The following is a 26497-nucleotide window of genomic DNA, read 5'->3' on the forward strand; positions in this document are numbered from 1 at the left end:
AAAGTCACAGAGGTAGAAGTGAGCTGTAGAAGAGATGGGCACAGGAAAGAAGTTACGGAGGCAAAAGAAGGGCCTTGGAGCTCAGGAGAGAGAAGGGCCAAGGTAATGGGGCCCTGGGGGTGGGGCGGGCCGCATTGGAAAGGTATGGCTGTGCTCCCGCCAAGGACAGTGTGCTGATCGTCGTTTTTCCAGAGACAGCATGCTGTATGATTTCATTTATATGACGTCCTGGGAGGTCGTAATTGTAGGAATAGAAAACAGTGATTGTCAGGGTGTTGGGGGAGGGGCTGACTGCGAAGTGGAAGCAGGAGAGGGCTGGAGGCTCGAAGGAGCGGCTCTGTGTGTTGGCTGTGGAAGTGGTGGGTCGACGTTAAATGCACTGAAGTTGGTGACTGCTGTGGTTACATGCGAAAGAGCGTCCTTGTTCTTGGGAAACACACACTGACATTTCTAGGAGTAAATGACCTTGATGTATGCAGCTTTTTTTTCTTATGGTTTAGAAAAAAATATTTGATGTATATGGAGAAGGGAGGAAGAGAATAATGATAAAGTACATACACAAAATGTATCAGTAGAGGAGTATGGGTAAAGAGTATGTAAGTGTTCTTTGTACTCTTATTCTTGCAACTTCCTGGTAACTTTGAAACGATTTCCAATTAAAAATTGAAAAACTGGCATACGGCTGATGTATTTTATTTTTAAACAATCAGAAATCTTGCAAGATAAAGCCTACAATGAACAGCATCTGTCAACAGGCAGACTGTGGAGCGCTGGTTCCCAAACCGGGTCCAGGACTGGTAGTGTTCCCACTGCCTCAGCCCCGCCCCCCCCCATCAGAAAATCTGGGAGCTGCCCACAATCTGTGTGCTAGCTAACAGACCCTCTGTGAGATTTTGATGTGCCCTGGATTGTGAAAATCACTGCATTATAGTGCCTGTGTGCTTTCCTCTAAAGAGACTCATCTGTGAGCACAGAATGCATACGTGGTTTAGGAGCCCCGCCTGGGATCAGGGATCAGTTCTGCTCTGCAGGGCTGGGAGAAGCCGGCGCAGTCACATGCTCGGTCGTGCTTTGTGTTTGTGTCGCGCTCACTTCCAGAGGCCTCAGAGTGGCCGCAGACACCCTTGTTCTCCCAGGGTCTCTGTGACCTGCCTGCAGACACGTGTGCTCTTGGCTTTTAGGTGGGACTGTGTACTGTACGGTGTGTAAGGTTGCTGTGGTTTGTTTCCAAAGGAGTTGTGTCAATTAAGCAAACTCCATGTAGTTCCTGGATTGTTTCCTAGTAAGTCTCAAACGTAGAATGTAACTCTATAGTAACTGCAGAGCTACAGAATTATTTTCAGACTGTTTCGTTAACTGGTGTTGGGAAGTTGGAGGTTCATGAGGGGATGTTAGAGGGAAGTCACAGTGCCGTGATTCTGTCACTGTTCATGTAGTGGATGGGCGGTTTCTGGAGCTCTAGGAAGGAGCTTTCCTCATAGGAGGTGGGCATTTGCAGCCACCAGGTCACTTGGTCTCCTACCCGAACACTTTGGTTACACTGAAAGTGACATTGTTAGAGACAGCCCGTACCCTCAGCATTTATTGAGGGTAATAGGCTTATTATATCTTTTTATTTTTCACAATTGAAATGGTTTGAGTTTATACCTCCATTTTGACAAAACAGAAGTGCCTTCCTTAAGAAAAGGAAGAAAAAGCCACAGATGACCCATCAGTTTAGGGGCAGAAATGCGTCGTGACCTGGATCAACACCGATGACATCAGCTGTGCGTAGTTCACAGCATCCCGGACGGAGCAGCCAAAGAGACAGTAGCTGCATGGCATGTAGAAAAAATAAGTGAGAGCTGAACAGTGCAAACACATTTCTGCAGGATTTTTGTCATTTACAGACTAGACAAGGAACAATTTTAGTTCTTGGGAAAAAACTGACCGTTGGCTAATCAGGAAATAACACATTTACTTGTCACGTGTCTAAAACTGCAGAAGGTGTTGTTTTCAACTGGGACTCTTATCAGGATGATATCATACTTGGGGGGATGGTTACAGATGAGCCTTAAGGAAAGGTGGCTGAGCTTTAAAAATAAGAATGGGAAGCAAAGAGGAATTTTTGGGGTCGGATGAATCTGGAGGAGTCAGTGGACAGACCCTGTGGCTGACGGGGAGTAACACCTGGAGAAGCGTCCCGTGATGCTGTGCTCAGGGGTCGGGTGAGCCTGGGAGGTGCTGGGACTAGGTTAGTTTCAGTTATCTTTAGAGTCACTTGGGATTCACTTTATTTTATCTTTTTAAAGATTTTATTTATTGATTTATTTTTAGAGATGGGGAGGGAGTAAGAAAGAGGGGGGATAGAAACATCAGTGCGTGGTTGCCCCTTGCATACCCCCAGCTGGGGACCTGGCCTGCAACCCAGGCATGTGCCCTGACTGGGAATTGAACCTGTGACCCTTTGGTTCTCAGGCTACCACTCAGTCCGCTGAGCCACACCAGCCAGGGCTGAAACTGCACACTTTAAAAAGGTGCATTTTATGGTATGTGAATTATATGTTAGTTTAAAAAAATACACCTTTTTGAAAATTGACAAGTCATATAAAAGTTGATTTCTTAAAAGTATTTTCATGAGTATAGCAAACATTTACAGAGTTTCATCATGGATGTTAATGGTCTGTAACTGTTACTTACACCTTTCTGGTAGAGTTCAGTAATGTCCCTAGTCTTAGTTACGCTATCCATAAAATATGTTGTTATATTTTTATCTTTTTAAATAAAATAGCCCTCTGTAATCTTGAAAGACTTAATTCATTTTTTGATGTTACCTGCCAAATGCAGGGTGGGGCAAAAGTAGGTTCACATTTATGAGTATGCAAAACACAGAGTTTATTCTTGTATTATTATGTATTGTTGCCTTGTTTTCCTATGAACAACTATAAAGCTACTTTTGCCCCACCCTGTATGTGGCTCATTCATCCAACTAATATACGAGTGCTGAAGTGCAGAAGATATGCTGGTGAACACAATATAATCTTTGACCCGAAAGGTCTCTGGTTTTTATGGAAATGGGTATGGGTTCTGTATTTTTCTTCTGAATAGGCCACAATACCTTGTAATTCAATTTTTGTAAGGGAATCTGGGAGTTACGGGTTCTTTTTGGCCGAAACTTTGAAGAATTTACTACTCTGGATAACTTGATGAAAAGTGTTGGGTGATTCCTAATCTTAAAGTTACTAGAGAATGACAAGAAGAGGACTTTTAGAGGCAACAGGATTGAACAAGAAGTGTAAAAGAATGCTTGGGGGTAGTCATTGGTCGGAGGATAATTGTTAGTGATGTCCCCTGGGTTTTAGAGAGGTGAAACAGAAAGAAAGCAGGGCTCCGTGGGGGTTGGAATGGTCCTTTATCTGAGATGTAGACAAGAGTGAATAGAGATGCACCTGGTTTTTTTGAGTGCTCTCCATGAGGCCCTTGCACCTCTGTTCCAATGCATACTTTAATTTTTTTTAATTGAGCCCTGGCTGGTGTGGCTCAGTGGATTGAGTGCCAGCCTGTGAACCAAAGGGTGGCAGGTTCAACTCCCAGTCAGGGCACATTCCCGGGTTGCGGGCCAGGTCCCCAGTACCAGGTGCACAGGGGGCAACCAGACATTGATGTTTCTCTCCCTCTTTTTCTCCTTCCCTCTCCCTCTCTCTAAAAATAAATAAATAACATCTTTTTAAAAAATTTATTGTAAAATTACATTTATTGGGGTAACAGTGGTTAATAACATAAATTTCGAGTATATACTTCAAAATGTGACTTTTGTGTATTCTGTTGTTGGTGCCCCACCTGAAGTTTAGAAAAGAATAGTTCAACCTCTAAAACGTATTTGGGTTGCAGAATTGGTAAATTCCTAGAGAAAAAGGTCTTGGTTGTTTCAGTCTCGTGTCGGGGGTGCTCCTCTGTCATTGTTCCTGTGAAAAGAGGACTGCTCTGCCGTTTGGGGGGTGTTTGAGTGGCCGGGACTCTCTGAGGTGTTTAGAGTGGTCTGAAGCTGCTTCAAAATGCACCTTAGGAACCCAAATGGAGAAATGGTAGTATTTCACATGTGGAACTTAGTCCTGTTGAAAGAGTGTCAGTTTTGCTATGTATTCTCTCTTCTCTTGGTTTTGTTGGGCCTCCTGCTTTTTTTTTTTTAATCACTATTTTAAAAACTAGGTTTGGCCCGGAAAGAGAAAATAAAGCTATTCATTGGCTTGATCTCTATCTTTTGCTGTTCATTCTGTTGTTTTAGGAGCAGGAGGAGCAGGACATACAAGACTTATTCTTTGTTCTGTGTCTGATTTGAATGCCTGCAGGTGCTCTTTGCCTTAACCAGAGGTGGAGTTGGTTGTCGTAATTGTCAAGTGCACATTAGAGAATCCCTTGTTACAAGAGCCGGGGCGGGGGAGCTGTGGATTGGTGCTTGACAGCTCTGCTGAGGTCAGGTGACAAGATAATGTCACTTAGAGCAGTGAATGATGTTCACTGAGTGATGTTCCTAAATGATGGTGACAGAGTAGAAAAGTCATTGCTTAGTGTGGCTTCATTGGTTTTTTCCTGGTAACCTGTCAGCTGGATTTGTGCCACAGACTAAATGAGTCCCTGCCTTTGCTTGCCTCCAAGTCAAAGAAGACATTGGTCATGTCGTCCCATATCACACGCCATGCTACAAACATGCCAGGCAGCAGCGTGGACCACGTATGAACTGATGGTTCAATAATACTTGTCGAAATGTTGAGAAGTGTTTCTGCAACCCTAGAGTGTATAAAGGTAGCAGGTGTGTGCAAACTCCGGAAATAAAACACTGGATGAGTAGAACCTCCCAAGGAGTTTGGCACAGAATGGTACTGCAGACTTAATTTTTGTTTCTAAAACTGTGCAGTGGTGTTGTGTTGAGGGGGAAGTTTTCTGTTTTGCTCTCTGTATCATTGTAAGTAATTAAAAATTCTATATTTGTTAGAAAATTAAAAATTTTCATTTTAGCTTTTGGGCTAATGTCAAAGCCTCAAAAGTGCTCACCTTTTATATCAGATAGTAAATATGTTTGGCAGATATACGAGCCTATCGATGAAATGGAATTTTGGGGGGGATCCTTAATCGAAAATAGTCTGCATTTTAAAATGGCTGCTTGGAGAACAAGTGCTACCTGTAAGGTAACTGATTATAGTAGTGTTTGTCATTGAACTTGGCAGAAATCCGGGTGGGGGCCAAACTTCAGGGACATTGACAGGTGGAGGCTGAATGTGTTTCAGAATGGCATCCATGGAAAGCAGTGTTTGCCACTCAATTCCGGCACCAGGTGGTTGTCCTGTAATTCAATTCAGTTCTGACACTAACTTCCCGGAGTCAGCATCAGACTCTATAGGTTTAAGGGCTCAATACTGTAAGACTGCCCTTACTTCAGATGCCAGGCACACGTTTCGGACCCCAGATCACCCACACTTCTGTTGGAGGTTCTCACTTGCTTCCTTTAGCTGTGATACTTTGCTGGAAGGGCTCACAGGGCTCAGGGAAAAACTCAGTTTTATTACAAGGGACCCGGCGAAGAGGTGCAGAGGCGCATGGGTCTGGAAAGGACCTGGAATGTGGGTTTCTTCACCAACCTGGAGGCTTTCCAAATCTCGTCATTTAGAGGTTTAATGGAGGTTCTACTGTACAGGCATTATTGATTAAGTCATTAGCCATTGATCATTGGCTCAATCTACAGACCCTTTCCCTTCCCTGGAAGTTGGGAGTGAGGTTAAAAGTTCCAGGCTTCTGATCCATCTTTCTGTCTGCCACGAATCACCTCAATTAGAACAAAAGATACTCATATCACCGTTACCACTCGGGAAATTCCAAGACCTTTAGAGACTCTGTGCCAAGAAACTGGAACAAAGATGAAATGTCTTTTGATGACACCACAGAGGGGGTCCCCAAACTGGATCTGGTTGGTTCCTTGTGCCTTCAGGTGGGCATCAGTTCTGTGTTACAGGACATAAATGACCTGGGCTCGTGGGCTGGTCAGGGTGCGAGTCTCACAACATGCCTCTTTCGGGCTCTTCTCTGGGTGCTAGTTCACTTCCGGAGTTAGCAAGGGGCTGGGCCTGTGCGGTCTGCTCACGTCCTGACCAGGTTCGAGCTCCGAAGCCACTGCCTTTGCGGAACCTTTCCCGAGCCCCCAGAACAGCCATACGTGTTCCTTTTTTTGCACTAGGGCCAAGGCAGTGGGGAAAATGTTTATGGGACATATTTTTCTTCCCACTCAAAATGAAAATAGCTTTGTAGCCCGTGGGAGAAGCAGAACATTCTTAGCATACATTAGAAATTAGCAAGGAAATTCATCAGTGCAAAAATTGTAGCTGCAACCTGGAGGCAGCATCTGACAGTACTATACAACAGAAGCACAGGGGCACTGAAATGCATTATCTCATGCCCCCCGCAAAGGAATTAGTATCAGTGCTACTTGGAATATGTGATAACCCAGGCATGGAGAGAAGTGGCTTGACTGAGAGCATGTGGTGAGTTAGTTGTAGCTTCTGCCTATGTACAGCACTCTAGGAATTATGTTTCCCGTGTGTCACTCCAGTGGACACACTCATCACAATTGGTGAGACATCACTGACTGAGTGCCACGGTGCTCCAGGTGTTATGCTCGTGTTGGGGATACACAAATGCAAAGAAGTCCTCGCCTGCCGATCTGGGACCTCTCTTGTTCTGTGACCACCTTTGTGCGTGCGCAGTTCACTGCAGCTCCTCTCTTGGGTGATCCTTTTGTGGGGCCTGCACCATTTTTCCTGCCAGCCTGCAGTGTTCCGAGCTGGGGAAGAGAGCAGACCTGTGAAGGGTCCTCTCCTACTTATGGCTGCTCTGTAGGGTTTTTGTTTGTTTTAGAGTGAACAAAAATTGGGCAAGACCATCGGCTCTGTCCCCAGACAAGCGGGTCCCAGAAAGGCGGTGTGCAGCACGGTGACCATCTTGTTAAGAGAGTGGGTCTTCAGAATTCTCATCCCGAGAAAAAAGTTACAACTATGCCTATGCGTGGTGGTGGATGTTAATTAAATGTATCATTTTGCTATATATACATATACCGAATTATTCTCTTGTATACCCAAAATGAATACAATGTTGTTTGTCAATTGCAGCTCAACTTAAAAAAGAATAACTCCTTTTTTCAACTTATATAGCATTTTTAGGTGGTCAGTGCCTCTCTACTTGTCATAACTCTTTTTTAAAAGATTTTATTTATTTATTTTTAGAGAGAGGGGAAAGGAGGGAGAAAGAAAGGAAGAGAAACATTGATGTGAGAGAGAGATTGGTTGCCTCTTGCATGCCCCAACTGGGGACCTGGCCTGCAACCCAGGCAAGTGCCCTGACTGGGAATTGAACCTATGACCTTTTGGTTTGCAGGCTGGCAATCAGTCTACTGAGCCACACCAGCCAGGGCACCTACTTGTCACAACTCTTATTAGACTGAGCTCTCTGAGGACAAGGACAGTCCCGTCCACTGTGCTCAGATGGCATTGTTACTGTCAGTGAAATAAATATGAATTGAATAAGGGTGAGAATTTCCTTACAGAGCTTACCCTGGGCCCAGAGAACCATCAAGAAGGAAGCAGCCCTAGGATTAATTTTGGACTTGGAAAACTACTTGAAAATATAAGGCAAAAAAATATATATATATTTTTAAATATATAAAACCACTTGGTGCAGATGGTGAACTAAATAAAATAGAACCGTAATGGCAGCTTTCAAAGATTTACCAAGTCATCCTCAGTGCATGTCTTCGTTTCATCCGTCTTATCATAAACCAGCAACTCAGACACACAGTTGAAGGGAGGAGAATTGAAAGTGCTTATAAGCTGTCAGAGTGATGGATTTCGTGTGGGCTGGTTCCATTCTTCCGAGATAGTAGTCCGATGCCTAGCACTGCTGCTACTTACCATTGGTGACTTTGAGCAAGTCACTGTTCTTTTTTTGCCTGCTTCTCCCTGGGTACTTGCTTCATAGGATAGTCTTGTGAGGATTCAATTAATATCTGTAAAGTATTTTGATTATAGCCTTTCGGCAGCAAGTGCTATGTAAATATTACTTAGTATTACCATCAATTTTGTTAATTACTGAAAAATCATTGTGGTAAAAATAAGTCTTGGACACACAAAATGCCTTGGATCAAGATTATGTACTTTTAAAACTTTTATTTTTTTTTTTAAGTTTTAGGCACTATAATCAAACTTTAAATTTCTGTTATTCTTTGTCAGCTAATGTTATGGACATAAGAAATTGAGCAGAGCATCGGGTTTGTGAACTTAATATTCAGTCTGAAGTACATTGTCAACATACAGTATTGCAGGGTTGATGTATAGAGATGCTATTCGATTCTCTTAGTGTCCTGCAGACCATGTCTTTTCCTTCCCAGCGACTTTAGTATCTGTTTGTCCTTTAGCAAAGTATGCATATTCTCATGAACCCTCTTTTTTCTCTCTCTTTCTTTCTCTGTCTGTCTGTCTCTGTCTACGGATTCCGTGCGCTCCTCTGGGCCACAGTAGTCACTTCTGTGAGCGTAGAAAGGAAACCCAAGGCTTTGCCAGTTCCGTGTTTGTTCTTGTTTTCCTTTACCAGCTGTGAGTGGTTCTCCACACTCCTGGACACCCCCTCATGTGCACGTAGTAGGCATCGACACAGTTGAGAGCATCCCTGCTCCTTCTGTAGCTGCCCCTTTCTGAGTGTAGACGTGCATTTGAGCAACTGCAGTGGCTACTCAGTGACCAAAGGCACCTTGGTTTTCCTGCTATTCCGCAGTGTCTACCAAAAACACCCAGAGCCCTTTACATGATGCAGAACGTTTTACAGATGAGATGTGCGCTGAGTTTAATCATGAGAGTCTACTTGAAAGAAATTCAGTAACAAAACAGTTTCTGTTGTTAATAGGATGTATATAAATACACACACAGTTTCTCCAAACTAGTTTCATTTCTTCAGAGAGTTACTAATCAGAAGAGGCTGATTTTTTGGTAAGTTTAAATGGAGGTTACAGGGGTTATGGTCAAAACTGTGAAATCAGGTAGAAAATCGGAGACTTCCAGCAGCTTTTGTTTATTCTTCCTGGTCATTTCCTAAAATATTCAAAGCAACAGTCACCTTGTACCACTGTAACTTGTCATAAAGAACTTGAAGTATTTAACAAATCTTTTTTTTTTTTTTTTTTTTAAGATTTTATTTTAGAGAGAGGGGAAGGGAAGGCGAAAGGGGGATAGAAACATGAATGTGTGGTTGCCTCTCACATGCCCCACACTGGGGACCTGGCCTGCAACCTAGGCATGTGCCCTAGACTGGGAATCGAATTAGCGACCCTCTGATTCACAGGCCTATGCTCAATCCACTGAGCTATGCCAGCCAGGGCAACAGATCTTAAGTTATAGCTTAATAAAACATTTCAGGCCATTCATTCCATTGATAAAGAATCCAACACATTTTACTAATTTTGGTCTACTTTTTAAGTTATGTTTTCCATTGTCCTAGTTTTTTAATAATTTAATTTAATATGACTTGATTTGATTTGATTTTTTGTCTTTGATACCTTAAATCAATGCTAGCAGTTTCCTGTTGTTATACCTTGTGCTCGGAATTGTCCCAGGTTTAGTGTTGTTTTCTTTTCCTGAGTTTTGTTTCTCACCTGAACAAATCACACCTTTTCCTTGCTGGTCCAGTTGTACACTGTCACCCCTGACAGTGAGCTTCTCTAGCCTGTGAGGCCGTGGGGGAGGCCTGGGAGCCCCTCGTGGAGCATTGCACTGACCACGGGTGTGTGTTCGTAGGCGGATGTTGGCACAGTGGGAAAGTGACGGAGGGTGGGTTGGTTGGGGTGGAGTTCAGCAGCCTGTAAATCCCATGACTTTGCCATCTCATGGGTCATGAGAGCCACAGATGACGCTTGATCAGATGAAAGGTGAAGGGTGTGTTATAACTGATGGTACGTACCATTCTTCAGTGTGTGTTGATTGCTAACAACAGCTCTCTCTCCCCCAGCCTACCCACCTCCAGTCTTTGTGCATGAGCACAGTTTTGGACCCTACTCTGTGTACCTCTTTATGCTTTACACCTTCTTCCTTTTGTAAAGATTTAGCTGGTTTGTGACTTGAGTTGAGACAAGGGAAATAGGAGACCTGAAATGGTCTGTCCCCTGCCAACCAGAACCTCTTGTGGTATCCAAGCAGAATAGTTGCCTCAGTCTGTCAGCACTTCTGTCTTTAAGGTGGTTTCTGCTTGCAAAGTGGTGACTGGTAGCACAGCTTTGGGATAATTACTGCTACTTCCTCTCTCAGGGTACTTTTTTTTTCTCAGATACTTTCCTATTCTTGTTGAGTGTTTTTCCAGAAGATTGGGCCTGTGGTTATATTGTTTGGGTCCCCACATGAATTTTCTGTGGGATTACCCCCGCCCCAGATCATCCCTGCTGAGAGGGCAGAGGATCTTCTTGGTTAATAGGAAAAGTCATTTTTTGGAATTACTCTCAAAGTCCAGAAACATCCAGACTTTCCTTCAGTATACTTTTTCTCTGTTTGGGGGGTAGCAGCTTTGCCTAGTATAGGGGAGGGAGGGGCTAGCTGGGAGGGCTTGTGTTTTTAAGGGGTTCAGAAACAGGGGGTTTAAGTCTGTCTTTTGTGTTTGCAAGGCACTAACACCACTCCCGTCTGTATTTAAATGCTGTCCCCAGGTTACGACTATGGCTATGTCTGCGTGGAGTTTTCACTCTTGGAAGATGCCATCGGATGCATGGAGGCCAACCAGGTTGCTTTACACTTCGGTCAAATGATGCTGGAAGGATATATTTTTATGTATGGGAGGGAGGGTTTCAAATGATCCAACTTTGGAAAGGTACCAGAAATCCGTATTTGGAGTATACCACATTCCAACCAGAAAGCGGTTGTGAGGAGAAACTTTAAAAGAGGCTGGGAAGGTTCCTGTGGAAGACCTGATGGGCACAGAGTGTATTTAAAAACCAGAGCCCAGTTGTAGCTGGGCTACATTCCAAAGACAGTAGCTGGAAAGGAACAGGCAGGGCTTCCCTGCAGAGTATGACGGAGATGTGGATCCCGATGCAAAGGGGGATCCTTGAGTTCCTGTGCTCTCAGGGAACTGCCTGGCTCGGACGTTCTGGGCCGGCGCTGTCATCCAGACCTAGGGCAAAGGCCGCTGGTGGCAGCTCCTGTGCGTCTGGGAGCCGCCTGCTCGTGCTCCTTTCGTACAAAGGCCATCGGGGAGGAGAGTCATGGATGGTTTGTGTCTATTTCATTAATTGTTCTTTACAAAGAGGAGTATTGTACTCAAGTTCTTGGCTGCATATAGTCAGAGCTGGTGAACTGGAACCTGTACTCACCTTATGTTTGAAACACCTGCATATATTCAGCTCTCCCCCTAGGTCTGACGTCTGGGTCTTGATTAAAACCTGCCTGGTAGTTTTGGGAAGAATTATGAAACAAATACAGTCCTGCTTGTCTTGGTGCCTGCTTGGGGAAGGTTTTTGTCTATTTGTTGTTGTTTTTTATGGTGTCCTAGTTCCTCCAACGGTAAAGTGAGAGAAAGGAACTTAGTGATACAGTTTGATTTTTATGTACCCACTGCCTGTTTTTAAGAGTGTGACTGCAGTGCCCCCGCAATCTTGAAAGAAGGCCCTGGTGGAGAAGAGCGGTGTTGCTTGAGGGCAGTTCCTCTTTTACAGCCTAAGGCCCTTGTAGCAGAGCTTTTTCCCTTCAGCCTGGCTCAGTGTGCTGGACCTTTTCCCTTCTTTGGCCTGTTCTCCTACGGAGACAACATCTCTAAATCCTTTGGGAGAAGCAGCAGTTAGAGGAAAACTGATGTATCCATCTCTATTGTTGGTGATACAAACATTGCTAGACCCTCAGAGAATGACTGGATTAGGAGCACATACCCCTGACAGAGCTCCTGTTGGCCGGTTGTTCGCGTCCGTTACCGAATCAGTCATTAACATACATGAATTACGTGTCGGCAGCTGTGCAGCCTTCCAGTATTGGGAGAGAAGGACGAAGGTCCCAGTCCGCGTGCTTGTGGCCGATTTTATCCGACGGTCTGTCCTAATGTGCGAGCACTCATTTAGTTCACAGTCTTACCAGTGGAGAGTCGTGAAGGCCTTTGCCTCTGTACTAAGCGATACTGTGAGTAATGGAAACAGAAATGGGGAGCCATGGCGGTGCCATCTCTTTTGTACCATTCTCCCAACTCACTATGTTTCTTCTGGAGGGGTGTTGCGTTTTATCAGAGCTGGTTAAGCTTTGGTCTTAAAAAGTAAGGGAGTATTGTGCCTGAACTGCCTCTTCCTCCATCCCAACAAAAAAATCTTGTTGAAAGTATCCAGCCCCCTGAAGTGCAGTGCCAAAGGGAAACTAGGGCAGCCTTCTTTAAAAGCAGGGTTTATCCTTAGTCAGGGTTTCTGTTAAGAGCCACATCTGGGAAAATGTTCATTTACACAAGCATCCTCTCTCCTCTCACCCTCCCCACCAATCTGAACACTCGTAGGGACTCCAGAGCCCTGATGAGTGATTCTTGTCCTGTGAGTGGGACGGCAGAACAAAGCAGGAGCAGGCCCGGGATTCTTCCTGGTATGAAACAGAATGTTTCGACATTCTCATGCATAGGGTACCATATGGGAATCTGTGCAGGAGTATAAGTAGGGGACGGCCCTGTCTTCTAGGACTTACAGTCTCACGTTGAGAAAGCCGACAGAGACTACGTGGTACTTACTCATGGATCCCATACGGTGTTCTCAGATAAACTCCAAATTTTTTTCTGATACCATTTTCAACATCCATTGGAGTTATTCCTTACTAAGACATCACCATATCCTTTTTCAGTCAACTTCCTAGATTTTTATTTTTTTTTAAGATTTTATTTATTTGTTTGTTTGTTTGTTTTTAGAGAGGGGAAGGGAGGGAGAAAGAGGGGGAGAGAAACATCAATGCGTGGTTGCCTCCTACACACCCCCTACTGGGGACCTGACCTGCAACCCAGGCAATGTGCCCTGACTTGGAATCAAACCTGCGACCCTTTAGTTTGTAGGCTGGTGCTCAATCCACTAAACCACAGCAGCCAGAGCGACTTCCTAGATTTTTATTCTTCCCCTGGTCATGGGACTGAGGGCATCCTGCTAGTATGGCCACACAAGTCTCCTGCTGAACCTCCTAGACTTCACGATGCAGTCCACACTCTTTCAATAACCTTTATGACCACTCGGGATGTGTGGAGACCGTCCTGATTGAAAAGTTTCTGCGAATGGGCTCTCTAGGGAAGTTTGTGCGTAGCGCATGAAAGAGGAGCGCAGGCTCTGCAGTTAGATGTCCCTTCCTGGTTGGACGGTCCCTGGCAAGTCTCTTAACCTCCCTCAGTCTCAGTCCCCTCTGTTACTAGCACCTCATGGGGCACTGGTGTGCATTAGAGATCGCACATTTGCAAGGGCCTGCGGTGGCCAGGCACCTGTCAGCAGGCCGGAGCTGCTGCGGTAAGCACGACAAATTGTATAAATTCTCTTTTGGTGCATAAGCAAGTAAACAAACTTAAAATAATATATGATGATGCTAAGCACTGTAAAGATAGTAAACAGGCTTGTACTGAGAGAACCCGTGATAGGGCAGTTTTAGATGGGGTGGTCAGGGAACTTTCTTGGGGAGTGACATTGCATTTGAGGAGTGACTCTTAGTGAATAATAAACACATATGGAACATTTTGCATAGCACCTGGTACCTAGTAATCATTTAAAATTAAACAGTCATCCCCTCCTCCTCTCCCCCAGTTCATGTCAAGTAATTTCCAATCCTAATTCTAGGAACGTAAGTGCTCCTGTCTGGATATTCTCTAAGGAAACGGATACGGGCCAAGCTCCCAAGAACACAGTAGTTCAGAACCTTCTACGACACATGGGATGTGAGGGAAGAAGGCCTTGGTCCTTTGAGTGCACAGACCAGGTGTTCATGGAAGATGAACGTCTCCATCCGTTCATCCGTTCACCTCCTCTGGTTTTGTCTGTAGCCCAGATCGGTACAGATTCTGGGTCACCCTCTGCCAGGCATCTCCGAGTAGAGTCTGTGTGTTTGCATCTAAGGAGGTTTCTGTGAAATGCTTTGGGTTGAGGTTTTTTTTTTTTTAGAAATGATTTTTACTCATCACTGACTGATATTGCCAGCCTGCCAGCCTGCTTTTTCAGATGTTATGGGTTATATATGCCTGCATGCGGTTGTTTGAGACGATAACCAGGGCCCCTGCGGCCCTTCCCCAGTGCCATCACTGGGGAGGCGTCAGTGTCCCTGCAGCAGTCCCAAGCCGGGAGGACTCCCCAGGGCACCGCTTCATCAGGCCGGGAAGTGGTTTCTAACAGGTTCAGACCTCACCTTCCCTGTCTTGGAAGGAGTGGGAAGCCAGCAAGCACTGCGAGGCAGGGCCTGTTTTTATTTCACCCCCTGCGGACACAGTGCTTTCTAGCAGTGTCATATACACTGGCTTCTTTAAATTTTTAAATTTCACTTTATTTTATTATTGATTGGAGAGAGAGAGAGAGAAAGAAACATCAATTTGTTGTTCCACTTATTCATGCATTCATTGTTTGATGCTTGTGTGTGCCCTGACTGGGGATTGAACCTGTAATCTTGGCATGTCAGAGGATGCTCTAACCATTAACTGAGCTCCCCGGCCAGGGCTACCCTTAGGTTTCTTCGTTGTCTGAGTCCCTGGAGATCGAAGGTGAATATTGTTTCCTTTTTCGGGGTGTGCCATTGCACTGGGACTTGGGAGAGAGTGAGAAGCACTGTGCCAGAGAATCAGTCCCTTGTGGCAGTTGCCCAGTTCTGAGTGCTTACTCTCTCAAACTGTTGTCATTTGGTCTACAGAAATTAGCATGCTATTTTCTCAAATTTGCAGATGTGATGTTTGTTACCTGTTCATGTTTGGCCAAATATTCACTAAAATTCTCTTTAAGATGGCTCTGGGAGAAGAATTCATCTCCATGGGATTTTTTACTCAACTGTTTTAGCATCAGTGGCCTTCAGCCAAAGCTGACTGGGCCGTGTGACCAAATCAGCTTGACTTCATACGGTGCAAGGGAAAGGGTTCTGTTATCACCTGACGTGAAAACGTTATGAGAAGCTGGCCTTTTCTGCCGAGCGATCATAAAGGCCGTAGATTATTTGGAATTTTACAAAGGTGTTATTTGTGTCAGTGAAGTTGAGAGAGTTTGGGGTTCTGAAGCTACCGGGGTGGCCAGGGTGTTTCTGCAGGTACGTGAAGGAAGCCACAGCGTAGGTGGGGTCTGCCCTCGCAGTGAAAATGAGATCACTGGCAGGCTTATTTCTGGGACACGGGAAGTATAAATATTGCTAGGTTTTCAGAGCACGCCTGGGTTAGAGGGTTCCTCTCCCCCGACAGAGTTCCTGCTGACTGTCCTGGGAGACCATGATGGGAAACTAGGTGAAGACAGCGTGGGGGAGTCTTACTCAAGTTGGTAGCAACACTGCGTGAAACACTTAAGTACTTAAATTGTGTGCCTTCCGAGTAGCAACAACAGCAAAATCTTTATAAATTCCTGCAAAGTCGTGTGCCTGCACCCTCTCCCTGAAACTGCTTCACCAAGGAGAATGTGGCATTCTGGCCAGGGCTCAGCTGTATAACTTGTGGCTTGAGTCCCTGCCATTCTTCCGGAAACTTCTATCTCGGTACCGCCTCCTGATTGCCCACAATGGAGGTTTTGGGGGGAAGAAAGGAAATGCATTCTAAACTTGATGATCAGTAGTTATTGAAGATCTTGCTCTCCAGAGAATTGAGGTGGTCCGGAGAATTAAAAGTGATTTGAAGGCTTGGTGATCTGATGTTGCAGTTCAGTTGCCTGTACAGAGGTGGGGTCTTGACTGGGCCCGAGGCAGCATATCGAGAGGCAGACTGCCTGGAGCTGCATCCCAGCTCTGTCCTCTCCTCCTGCGTGACTTGGGGAGATGGCTTAACGTCTGTGTCCAGCATCCCTTACCACTGCAACTTCTCGTCTCACTGAAACAAGGAAGCCTCAAGTGAAGAGCAACTCCAGTCTTGGCTTCCTGGAGTATACGGCTAAGAAAGGACATGGTATTTGCCCAGGAGGATTGTTTTTGCCTCGATAATACTCCTCATTTAGCCTGTTGGCCAGGGCTGATGGTCAGAGGACTGCTTCCAGGCCTCTCTAGGAGATTTTCCTGCCTTAGCCTTCAGATCTGAGATTCTCTCAACAGAAGGAGCCAGAGATGCCCCACACAGGGCCTGGCGTCTGGGCCCGAGCGCAGTGTCAAGCCTGTGGCTTTAAAACCCTGCACTCTGCTGGCCTAGCCCCGATTTTGCCGTATCTCAGACTTTCTCATATAATTATAAGGGGTGCTTTAAACTGGATTCAGTTTAATTTTTTTGAATTTGAAAACTAAATACTTATCATTTGGCAGTGTTAAGAGGAACTTCCAGCGTGTCTCCTACGAAGTTTATAATTACTTTTGCCATACATGTTCATTTCTGTGGGTTGAAGTAATCCAGTTCTTAATTTCTTCTAAATTGGAAATGTGCCTCTTTATCTGACCTTGTGCTTTGATGTCATATCTCGTTCAGCTTGTATATTTAGTTAATGTTTGACTTTATAAAAATGGGATTGTGCAAAGTGTTTTCGGTCTTTGTGGTCTTTTGGAACTTGCTGATAGAACAGTCACTGAAGAAGCAGGTGGGATACGTATGATTCTAATTAACTAGCTCCAGTTATACAAAGGCACAGTTCAGTGCATGATCTCGATGATGACTTCAGTTTATGACTTTGTACACCTGTGGGACAGTAGAGGGTAAGGAGCACAGACAGGTTTAGAATTCCAGCTTCATCACTGCCTGGCTCTTTTATAACTCCTGAGTCCGCTTCCCCCGTCAAACGGAGGCATAATCGTTGTACCTGCCTCGGAGCAGTTGTGAGATGAGCACATGCAGTGCATGTGCAGCGCTCGCTCCAGGGGCCGGTGCGGCACTGCTGAGTGGTGAGAGCGGTTCTAGAACAGTGGACTCTGCTCGGTGGTCCTCCCTTTCCTTGGCTGCTTAATCACCTCCTGGGAATCCAAGACGCCTAAAAAGCAGTGGCACTGCTTTGGGGGCCATTGGTCTTCGGCAGCCAGTTCACTTGGTGCTGTAGCCCACGGCCTTTCCCATGATACTAGGATGTCTGGGCTTCTGGGATGAAAGGGAAGGAGGCTGGGTAGCCGGTCCGACAACGTCTGAGGGACGCACTCGAGGGCGCCCAGCATGTGAGCACAGAGGACCGTGGCCGTTCTGGCACTTGTGTGCTGGAGAGCCTTGCTGGTTTCTGACAGTTCTTTTATCACAGAATTTTCTTAGACTGTAGGTGGCATTGAACGTGAAACATCTTCCCCATCTGACCTGAACTTGCAGGTTGTAGTGTAGTACAGCGCCTCATTCTCCACCGGGCTGAGTGTTCAGGGGTTAATCATTCTGCCCTCTAGCTCATTTATATATGAGCCAGATATATATTACATACAAGAAAATGTAGTGTTTACAATACGTAAATACTGGTATTTCTCTTTTTTTTAAATTTAATTTATTTATCTTTGGAAGGGAAGGAGAGAAGGAGAGAAATAGCCATGTATGGTTGCTTCTGGTGCATCCCCTGCTGGGAACTGGCCCCTGGTGGGAACTGGCCTGCAACCCAGGCATGTGCCCTGGCGGGGAATCAAACCGCGATCTTTTGGTTCGCAGGCCCGTGCTCAATCCACTGAGCTACACCAGCCAGTGCCTCGTACTGGTATTTCTTATTAAGAGTATTTATGATACGACTTTGATGATTATGGATAAGCTTATCTGGATTAATAATTATTTTTAATCTCACATGCTGAGAATAGTAAAGCTAGTGCTGTGTACTAAGGACAATGTATTTTACCAAAATCTGTGGTCAGGTGAAATTTGTGTTTAATCTGTGTAAATGCTCAATCCAGCGGGAAATATATAGGAACAAAAGAAGTCTTATCACAGAAAGTAGACAGATTGTTGGCGACCAGGCCCCTGGGGAGAGGGGCAGAGTGAGGAGGAAGGTGCGGGACTGCCCTGGGCGACAGAGCAGCGCCCTGTGGGGGTGACCGGCCCTTCCTGGGTGTCGTCCTCGCGGCCTCTTCCAGCAGCACTGACCTTGTTGTCAGGTGTGACCTCCAGTGTGAGTCGATACAGAGGTTCTTTTTTTCTAAGAAAAAAATTACTGAGATAATTTATGTATCAAAATTCAACCATTTAAGTGTATGATTGAAAGATTTTTAGTAAATTTATGAAACTATGAAACCGTCATTGTAATTCAGTTTTAGGACACCTTCATTACTCTGATAAGATTCCCGTTCGGGGATTTTTTTTTTTTTTTTAATGATACCACATTTAAAAGTTGCACAGACAGCACAAAGAATTACTGTGTGCTTTGCACTCAGATTCCCCAAATATTAACTTCTTACTGCATTTGTATGCAGAGATTTGTTCCCCGATTCATTTTTTAATTGTATTGTTACCATTTAATTGTTTCTCATTACCATTTATCCCCCCTTATACCCTCTTCCACCACCACTGCACACACCATCCCCCACCCCGGACCCAGCAAGAATGCCGAGATTTTTGAATAATGACGATCCCTGCCCTTGAAAAGAGGCCCCATTTAATTTGGCCTCCCACTACACCCTTGCTTGGTAGTTGGAGGTGCTCTTCTGGCAGGTTGAAAGGATACTATGGAAGTGATTAAGGTTTTAAAGAGCTATCTTTTCAGCCCTCCTGATGGCATCCCCTGCTGCGCATGGCCTGAGGTGGAGTTAGAGGATGGGAAGTAGGGCCAGAATCAAACCTTCCATTCGTGGGCATTGGGATTTTAGTCTAGGTTTTCAGAAAACCAGCTAATGTGTTCCCCCACGAGAGCAGCGGACTTACTTACATGCCTCACACCTGGAGACTACGTGCTAGTCAACATTAGACCAAGAAGCAGTGCAGCCAGGGGAGACGGAACAGACACCACTGGTCTGATCATCTTTTTGTAAGACAGCAGTTCTTAAAAATGGGTGGGGAGAACGGGGAGGCAATTTTGACAACTTCTCCTCTCCTCCCCACCCACTGGACATTTAGCCATGCCCAGAGACATTTTGTTGTCCATGCTGGCATCTAGTGGGTAGAAGCCAGGGGTGACACTAAACATCCTACAATGCTCAGGACAGCTGCATAATGAAAGATTATTGGGCCCAAAATGTCAATAGTGCCAGGCTGAGAAACTTGGATGTAAAGGGACAAGAGATGTGGTTAGCCAAAGACAGGATGACTCAGCTTGCCCTGGGCTGTCTCTTAATGAAGCATCTTTCTCCTTGCCTTCCTTCTGGTCCCAGCAGGCTGGGGGGTGGCGGGTGGTGTTAGGACTGCAGGGGGAGTGCAGGCCCGCCTCCTGCTCGCCCTTCAGACTTAAGTCACAAGCTTAGCTTTGGAACTGGAGCTGCAGAGTGGGACCCATTTGATGTATTGACCAGGTTTTTTAGAATCAGCCTGAAATATGACAAAGGTGTTCTGTTATCCAGCGGACATGCCTGTTGGATGTGGGGGGTGTGGAGTCAGCAGATTATACGTTGGGTAGGAGTTACTAGAAAAACCAAACAATTTCTCTAAACGGGAAGACTTAACATTTCAGATAGTTTTCCAGGGAATATTTAAAATGTGGGCTCTGACTATTCATAGAGTCAACATACTTCTTTGAAAGGATGGACACGATTTCATTCAAGAGTTGATCTGGATTCACTAACCTGGTTGTACTCACATTGTAGTGAAGCTTAAAAAGAAAAGGGTTGAGAAGTAAATCTTTACATCAACACCAAGACCTTCCTACCTGATTTAGAGATCTAAAACTCCTCAACAGCCCTGGTTGGTATGGCTTCATTGGAGCATCATGCCATAGACCAAAAGGTCATGGGTTCGATTCCCGGTCAGGGCACATACCCTGATTGTGGGTTCGATCCTCAATTGGGGTTCGAGTCCCAGTCTGGGCATGTATGAGAAGGCAATCAACCAATGTTTCTAACATTGATGTTGTCTCTCTATCTCTATCTCTCAGCAATGAAAAAAATGCCCTTAGGTGAGGATAAAAATAAAACTCCTCAATATACTATCATTTTACATGAAAATATTTCAAGAAAAAGTACTGAAAGAATTTACATCCCACTCTTGGGAAATGGTACTATGTTAATCCCCATATTAATGTTTGGAGTACTTTACAGCTGTCTCCAACTAGAGAAATCTCAGAATAAAGCGATAGAATATGCCTAATAAACAGCCATATGTAACCTTAAATAAATGTGGGTGCAGATTTTCAAAGCCCTTTGTTACAGTGTTCCAAAGCCCCTTCTTGCCTGTAAGGTTTCTTTTGAGAAATCGACTGATAGTGTTGCTGGAACTCCTTTGTAGGTAACAGTCTCCTTTTCTCTTGCTGCTTTTAAGATTCCCCCCTTCTCTTTAATCTTAGGTGATGTAATTGTGATGTGCCTTCGTGTGTCCCTCCTTGGGTCCAACCTCTTTGGGACTCTCTGGGTTTCCTGGACTTCCTGGAAATCAGTTTCCTTTGCTGGATTGGGGAAGTTCTCCATTATTTTTTCCAATAAGTTTTCAATTTCTTGGTCTTCCCCTTCTCCTTCTGGCACCTGTATGATTTAGATGTTGGAATGTTTAAAGTTGTCCCAGAAGTTCCTAAGCCTCTCCTCATTTTTTTGAATTCTTGTTTCTTCATTCTGTTCTGACTGAATGTTTATTTCTTCCTTCTGGTACAAGGTTGATTTGAGTCCCAGTTTCCTTCTTGTGACCATTGGTTCCCTGAATATTTTCCTTTATTTCACTTTTCATACCCTTCATTTCTTCCTCTATTTTCCAGCCATACTCAACCAATTCTGTGAGCATCCTGATAATCAGTGTTATGAACTGTGCATCTGATAGGTTGGCTATCTTTTCATCACTTAGTTGTATTTTTTCTGGAGCTTTGATCTGTTCTTTCATTTGGGTCTCTTTTTTTTTTTTTTTTTTGGTCTCAGCACGCATGTTAGGTAGTAAGGGGTGGAGCCTTAGGTATTCACCAGGATGGGGCAACCCACATCTCTATGTTGTGGTGCTGTATGTGGGGGAGTGTCCTAGAGGGAATAATGGCACTTGCTCAGTGGGCTTTCAGTCACCTCCCCTGCCACCCACAAGCAAATTGGGCCCTTCTGGTGCTGATTCCCAGGTGGGTGAGCTTCTGTACGTTCTAGGACCCCGTGGGTCTCTCCAGCAAACTCTCCTGTGAGGCTGGGAGTTTCTCCTGCAGCCACAACCCCAAGTTTTTAGTCGGAGGTTTGTGGCTTTATTTCCCCACTGGAACATTGGGTTGTGTGGTCTGTCTGACTCCCCAGTTGTTCCTCCTGCTTTATCTGTGAACGAATGTGGGACTGCCGGGTCTGCCAGCCTCAGCCCCGCCCGGTCCTCCAGCCACTGCCTTGCTGTGAGCCCTCTCCACCCGGCCGCCCATCTCTGCCCCTCCTACTGGTCTGGATGAATGTTTCTCCTTTAACTCCTTGGTTGTTGGACTTCTATACAGTTTGATTTTCTGGCAGTTATTGTTATTTTTTGTTTTTAAATTTTTTGTTGTCCTTCTTTTGATTGTGTGAGGAGGCATAGTGTGCTACATATGCCTTCATCTTGGCCAGAAGTCCATTGTTAAACCTTATTTGTAATTCCTTTTGCTAAAAGTGAAAATCTTAGCTCTCATTATCCACAAGATACTTACCTATGTGCTTAGTCCTAGGATATACACAAAGTAGTGTCAGAATTGTTAATTCATCCCCCTATGAAAAACTGTGATTGCTATTCATTCTACTATAGAAAATGAGTAAAACACAGGTTAAAAGAAAAAGTTAACCTGTACTGCTGTTACTATTTTTAGTTAATGGATACTCTTCCTTTTTTAAAAGATTTTATTTATTTGTCTTTATAGAGGAAGGGAAGAAGAGAGGGAGAGAAATATCAATGTATGGTTGCCTCTCATGTGTCCCCTGCTGGGAACTGGCCTGCAACCCAGGCATGTGCCCTGACTGGGAATCAAACCACGGTTGTTTGGTTCGCAGGCCCGCGCTCAATCCACTGAGCTACACCAGCCAGGGCAATATTCTTTCTTTTAAATAGACTTTGTATTTTTAGAGCAGTTTTAAGTTCATTTAAAAAAAATTAAGCAGAAAATACAGAGAATTCCCATATACCTACCCCATCTCCACCACCACCCTCAGCTTTCCGTACCATCCAGTGCAGTACATTTGTTACAGTCAGAGAATCCAACTTTGTTATCAACCAAAGTCTGTAGTTTACATGAAGCTTCACTCAGTGCTGCTCATTCTTCAGGTTTGGACAGTTATAATGAACTGTGTATATAATGGCAGTGTCGTATCATACAGAGTAGTTTCACTGCCCTAAACACCCTCTGTGCTCTACTGGTCATCTTTTCTCCCCCCAACCCATAGCAATCACTGATCTTTTTATAGTCCCCATAGTTTTTGTACAGAAAGTCATATAGTTGGAATCATACAGTATGTAGTCTTTTCAGATTGGCTTCTGCAGCATTTAATAGTGATTGGCTTCTTTCAGTTAGTACAATAATATGCATTTAAGTTTCCTCCATGTCTTTTCACAACTTTTTCTTTTCTCTCGCTCTCTGCTTAAACCTTTGAATAATGTTCCATTGTCTCTATGGGCCACAGTTTACTTACCTGTTCACCTACTGAAGAACATCTTGGTTGCTTCCAAATTTTGACAGTTATGAGTAAGGCTGCTATAAAATACATCTATGTATGGGTTTTTGTCTGGACATAAGTTTTCAACTTCTTTGGGTAGATACCAAGGAGCGTGATTACTGGATTGCATGGTAAGAAGAGTGCGTTTAGTTTTGAAAGAAACTGCCAGACTGTCTTCCAAAGCAGCTTGGAATGAATGGGAGTTCCTGTTGCTCCGCATCCTCATCAGCATTTGGTATTGTCAATGTTTGGGATTTTGGCCATTCTAATAGAAGGATAGCAGTCTTGTTGTTTTAATTTGCACTTTGCTGATGACGTATATTTGCCAGCTGTAGGGATTTTTCCCCCCTGATGTTCTTTTTTTTTTAATATATTTTATTAATTATGCCATTACAGTTCTATTTCCCCCTTCATTCCTTTCCATCCTGCACACCCCTCCCCGACCATTCCCCCCTTTAGTTTATGACCAGATGTCTCAAGTTCTTTAGATTCTATATTTCCCATACTATTCTTGCCCTCCCCCCTATCTATTTTCTACCTACCATCTATGCTACGTATTTTCTGTACCTTTTCCCCACTTCACCTTCTCCCACTCCCCTGTTGCTAACCCTCCATGTGATCTTCATTTCTATGGTTCTGCTCCTGATCTAGCTGTCCTCTTAGTTTGCTTTTGTTTTAGGTGTGGTTGTTGATAACTGTGAGTTTGCTGTCCTTTCACTGTTCCTATTTTTTATCTTCTTTTTCTTAGATAAGTCCCTTTAACATTTCATATAATAAGGGCTTGGTGATGATGAACTCCTTGAACTTGACCTTATCTGAGAAGCACTTTATCTGCCCTTCCATTCTAAATGAAAGCTTTGCTGGATAGAGCAATCTTGGTTGTAGGTCTTTGGTTTTCATGACTTGGAATACTTGTATCCAGCCCCTTCTTGCCTGTAAGGTCCCTTTTGAGAAATCAGCTGACAGTCTGATGGGAACTCCTTTGTAGGTGACTGTTCCCTTATCTCTTGCTGCTTCTAGGATTCTCTCCTTCATTTTAATCTTGGCTAATGTAATGATAATGTGCCTTGGTGTGTTTCTTCTTGGGTCCAACTTCTTTGGGACTCTCTGAGCTTCCTGGATTTCCTGGAAGTCTATTTCCTTTGCCAGATTGGGGAAGTTCTCCTTTATTATTTGTTGAAATAAGTTTTCCACTGGTGGCTGTTCCTTTTCCCCTTCTGGTACCCCTATAATTCGGATGTTGGAGCATTTAAAAATGTCCTGGAGGTTCCTTAGTCTCTTCTCATTTTTTTGAATTCTTGTTTCTTCATATTTTCCTGTTTGGCCATTATTTTCTTCCTTCTGGTCCACTCCCTTGATTTGAGTCCCAGTTTCCTCTTCCTCACTATTGGTTTCCTGTGCAGTTCCCTTCATTTCAATTAGTTTAGCCTTCATATGTTCCTCTTATTTGTGGCTAAAATCAACCAGTTCTGTGAGCATCCTGATCACCAGTGTTTTGAACTGTGCATCTGAAAGTTTTGCTATTTCTTCGTTGCTTAGATTTATGGGCTCTGGGGCTTTGAGATCTTCTTGAGCCATTTTTTGTCTGTTTGCGCCCATTAATTATGAGGAGCGGAGCCTTAGGTATTTACCAGGGTGGGGCTGCCCAGGTCGCTGGGTTGTGACACTGTATGTGGGGATGGGGTCAGAGCGGGGAAATGGTGGCCCCCTCTGCTGCCTCTCGCCGCTGGAGCCTGCTTGGTCCTGTCTCACTGCCCACTCTCTCGTTGGTCTATCTGCGCACAAATGCAGAACCACAGTCAACCCGCCGCCCTGCACCCTTGCTGGGTGCGCCGGTCGCTCACTGAGTCGCTCACTGGGTCCACCTGTTGCAACCCCATGCCTGGGATCTGCGTGCCTGAGTCCGTCCGACTGAGTTTTCCTGTGCAACCCCGCTCCGCCAGCTGTTGGCTTCGCCCCTCTTACTGGTCAGGCTGAAGAATTTGTTGTTATCAGACTTCTGAAAAGTTCAATTTTCTGTGTTCTGGCTGTGTTTTCTGTTGCTAATATTTTGTTGTCTCTCAACTTGGTTGTGGGAGAAAGCACGGCGTCTGCACCTATGCCTCCATCTTGGCGGAAGTCCCCCCCTGATGTTCTTTATCAAGTTGAAAAGGTTCCTGTCTGTTCCTAGCTTGCTGAGTGGGTGTTAGATTTTGTCAAATGCTTCTTTCCCCGGCCCCCCATCTATTGATATAATCATATGACTTTGTTTTCTTTAGCCTGTTGATGTGATGGGTAACATTAATTGATTTTTGAAAGTTGAACCATGTTTGCATTCCTGAAATAAATCTCAGTTGCTTAATGTACATAATTCTTTTAATATATTGTTGAATTCAGTTTGCTAATATTTTGCTGAAGGTTTTTACATCTTTGTTCAGAGGAGATACTGGTTCATAGTTGTTTTCTTGTAACATCTTTGTCTGGTTTAGTGCCAGGGGGTGACACCTTCCTCATAGACTGAGTTAGGAACTGTTCCCTCTACTTCTAGCTTCCTTCTGGAAGGGATTGTAGAAAATTTATGTAATTGCTTTGTTAATTGTTTAGTAAGCATCATTGGTGCACCAGTCTGAGCCTGGTGCCTTCAGTTTGGGAGGATTATTAATTATGGACCCAGTTCTTAAAAATAGGTGCAGCCCTGTCCACGCTGTCCCTTCTTCCTGTGTGAGCCGTGACAGGTTCGCTTTTCTAAGAGTCGGTCCTTGTCATCTAGGCTGTCAGATTGGCGGGTGTGGGATTGTTCATAATCTTATCTTTTCAGTGTTCTTAAAATCAGTAGTGACAGCCCCTGTTTAGTTTTTGATGTTAATAGTGTACATTTTCTTTTTGTCTTTGTTACCGGTAATGCTCCATAGTATGTTTTACCATGATTTAACTAGTTCTTCATGTAATATTTTCCAGTTATTTTATTAAACAGTGCTGTGATCAGTATCCTTGTAGAGAGTCTTCATTACCTCTTTAAGTTAAATCCTCCAGGTAAACTTGCCCAGTGAAGTGCTAAGCATATTTTATGGCTCCATGAGTATAGTCAAATTGCCATCCAGAAATTTCCCAACTCATCCTTACGGCATCAGTGTGTGAGGACACCTGTTCTCCCTGCATCCTGGCCAGTGCCAGTGGTAACAACAAATACTGGTACCGGTGGTCCTTGGATGTTTGACATTGTGTAGTCTCTAATTTTCTGTGTGTTTAAAATATTTCATAATTTTTAAAAATATGTTGCTGGTGTAACAGAAGGGAATGATTTAACATTCTTTTCTTGGTTTATTAGTGAGCTAGGACATTTTTATATTTGATTACTGGTTATTTGCATTTCTTTTGTATGTCACTGATTCTTGATAAACATCAGTGATAAAGGAAGAAACAGGACGTCTTCTCTACCCTGCGTGGTATTAAGGTAGACACATATAGGATACCTGCTAGACTTGTTGAAAATAAGTATGTTATCAGAATATGAGGTGGGTTTTCCCAAGAATGAATCCCTTAGAAAAGAGAGAATCTTTGCCTTTTTAAAAAGGTCTCATAAAGTGTTTGTTGTCGTTGGGTATTTCTCAACGACTTTTCTTCAGACACCGAGTTCCGTATTTTGCCATGTATAATGTACTCCCATGTATCATGCACACCCATGTTTTGTGTGCATTAGA

At 44.3% G+C, this 26497-nt stretch overlaps 1 protein-coding gene across 5 annotated transcripts in view; it reads left to right on the forward strand.

The window, feature by feature from the left end:
* RBM6 (RNA binding motif protein 6) overlaps positions 1-26497 on the forward strand; it is an 88708-nt gene that overhangs the window by 30158 nt on the left and 32053 nt on the right. For 3 of the 5 annotated variants that reach the window (XM_037128679.2, XM_037128678.2, XM_037128680.2), the window contains one exon: positions 10709-10782. The exons of the other annotated variants lie outside the window; for them this stretch is intronic. In XM_037128679.2, coding sequence (XP_036984574.2) covers positions 10709-10782 — 74 coding nt within the window. The remainder of the gene's footprint in view (positions 1-10708; positions 10783-26497) is intronic. 5 annotated transcript variants of the gene reach the window in all.

Source organism: Artibeus jamaicensis, unplaced genomic scaffold (genome assembly GCF_021234435.1).
Source record: "Artibeus jamaicensis isolate MK-2021 breed Jamaican fruit bat unplaced genomic scaffold, CSHL_Jam_final contig_519, whole genome shotgun sequence".
NCBI lineage: Eukaryota > Metazoa > Chordata > Mammalia > Chiroptera > Phyllostomidae > Artibeus > Artibeus jamaicensis.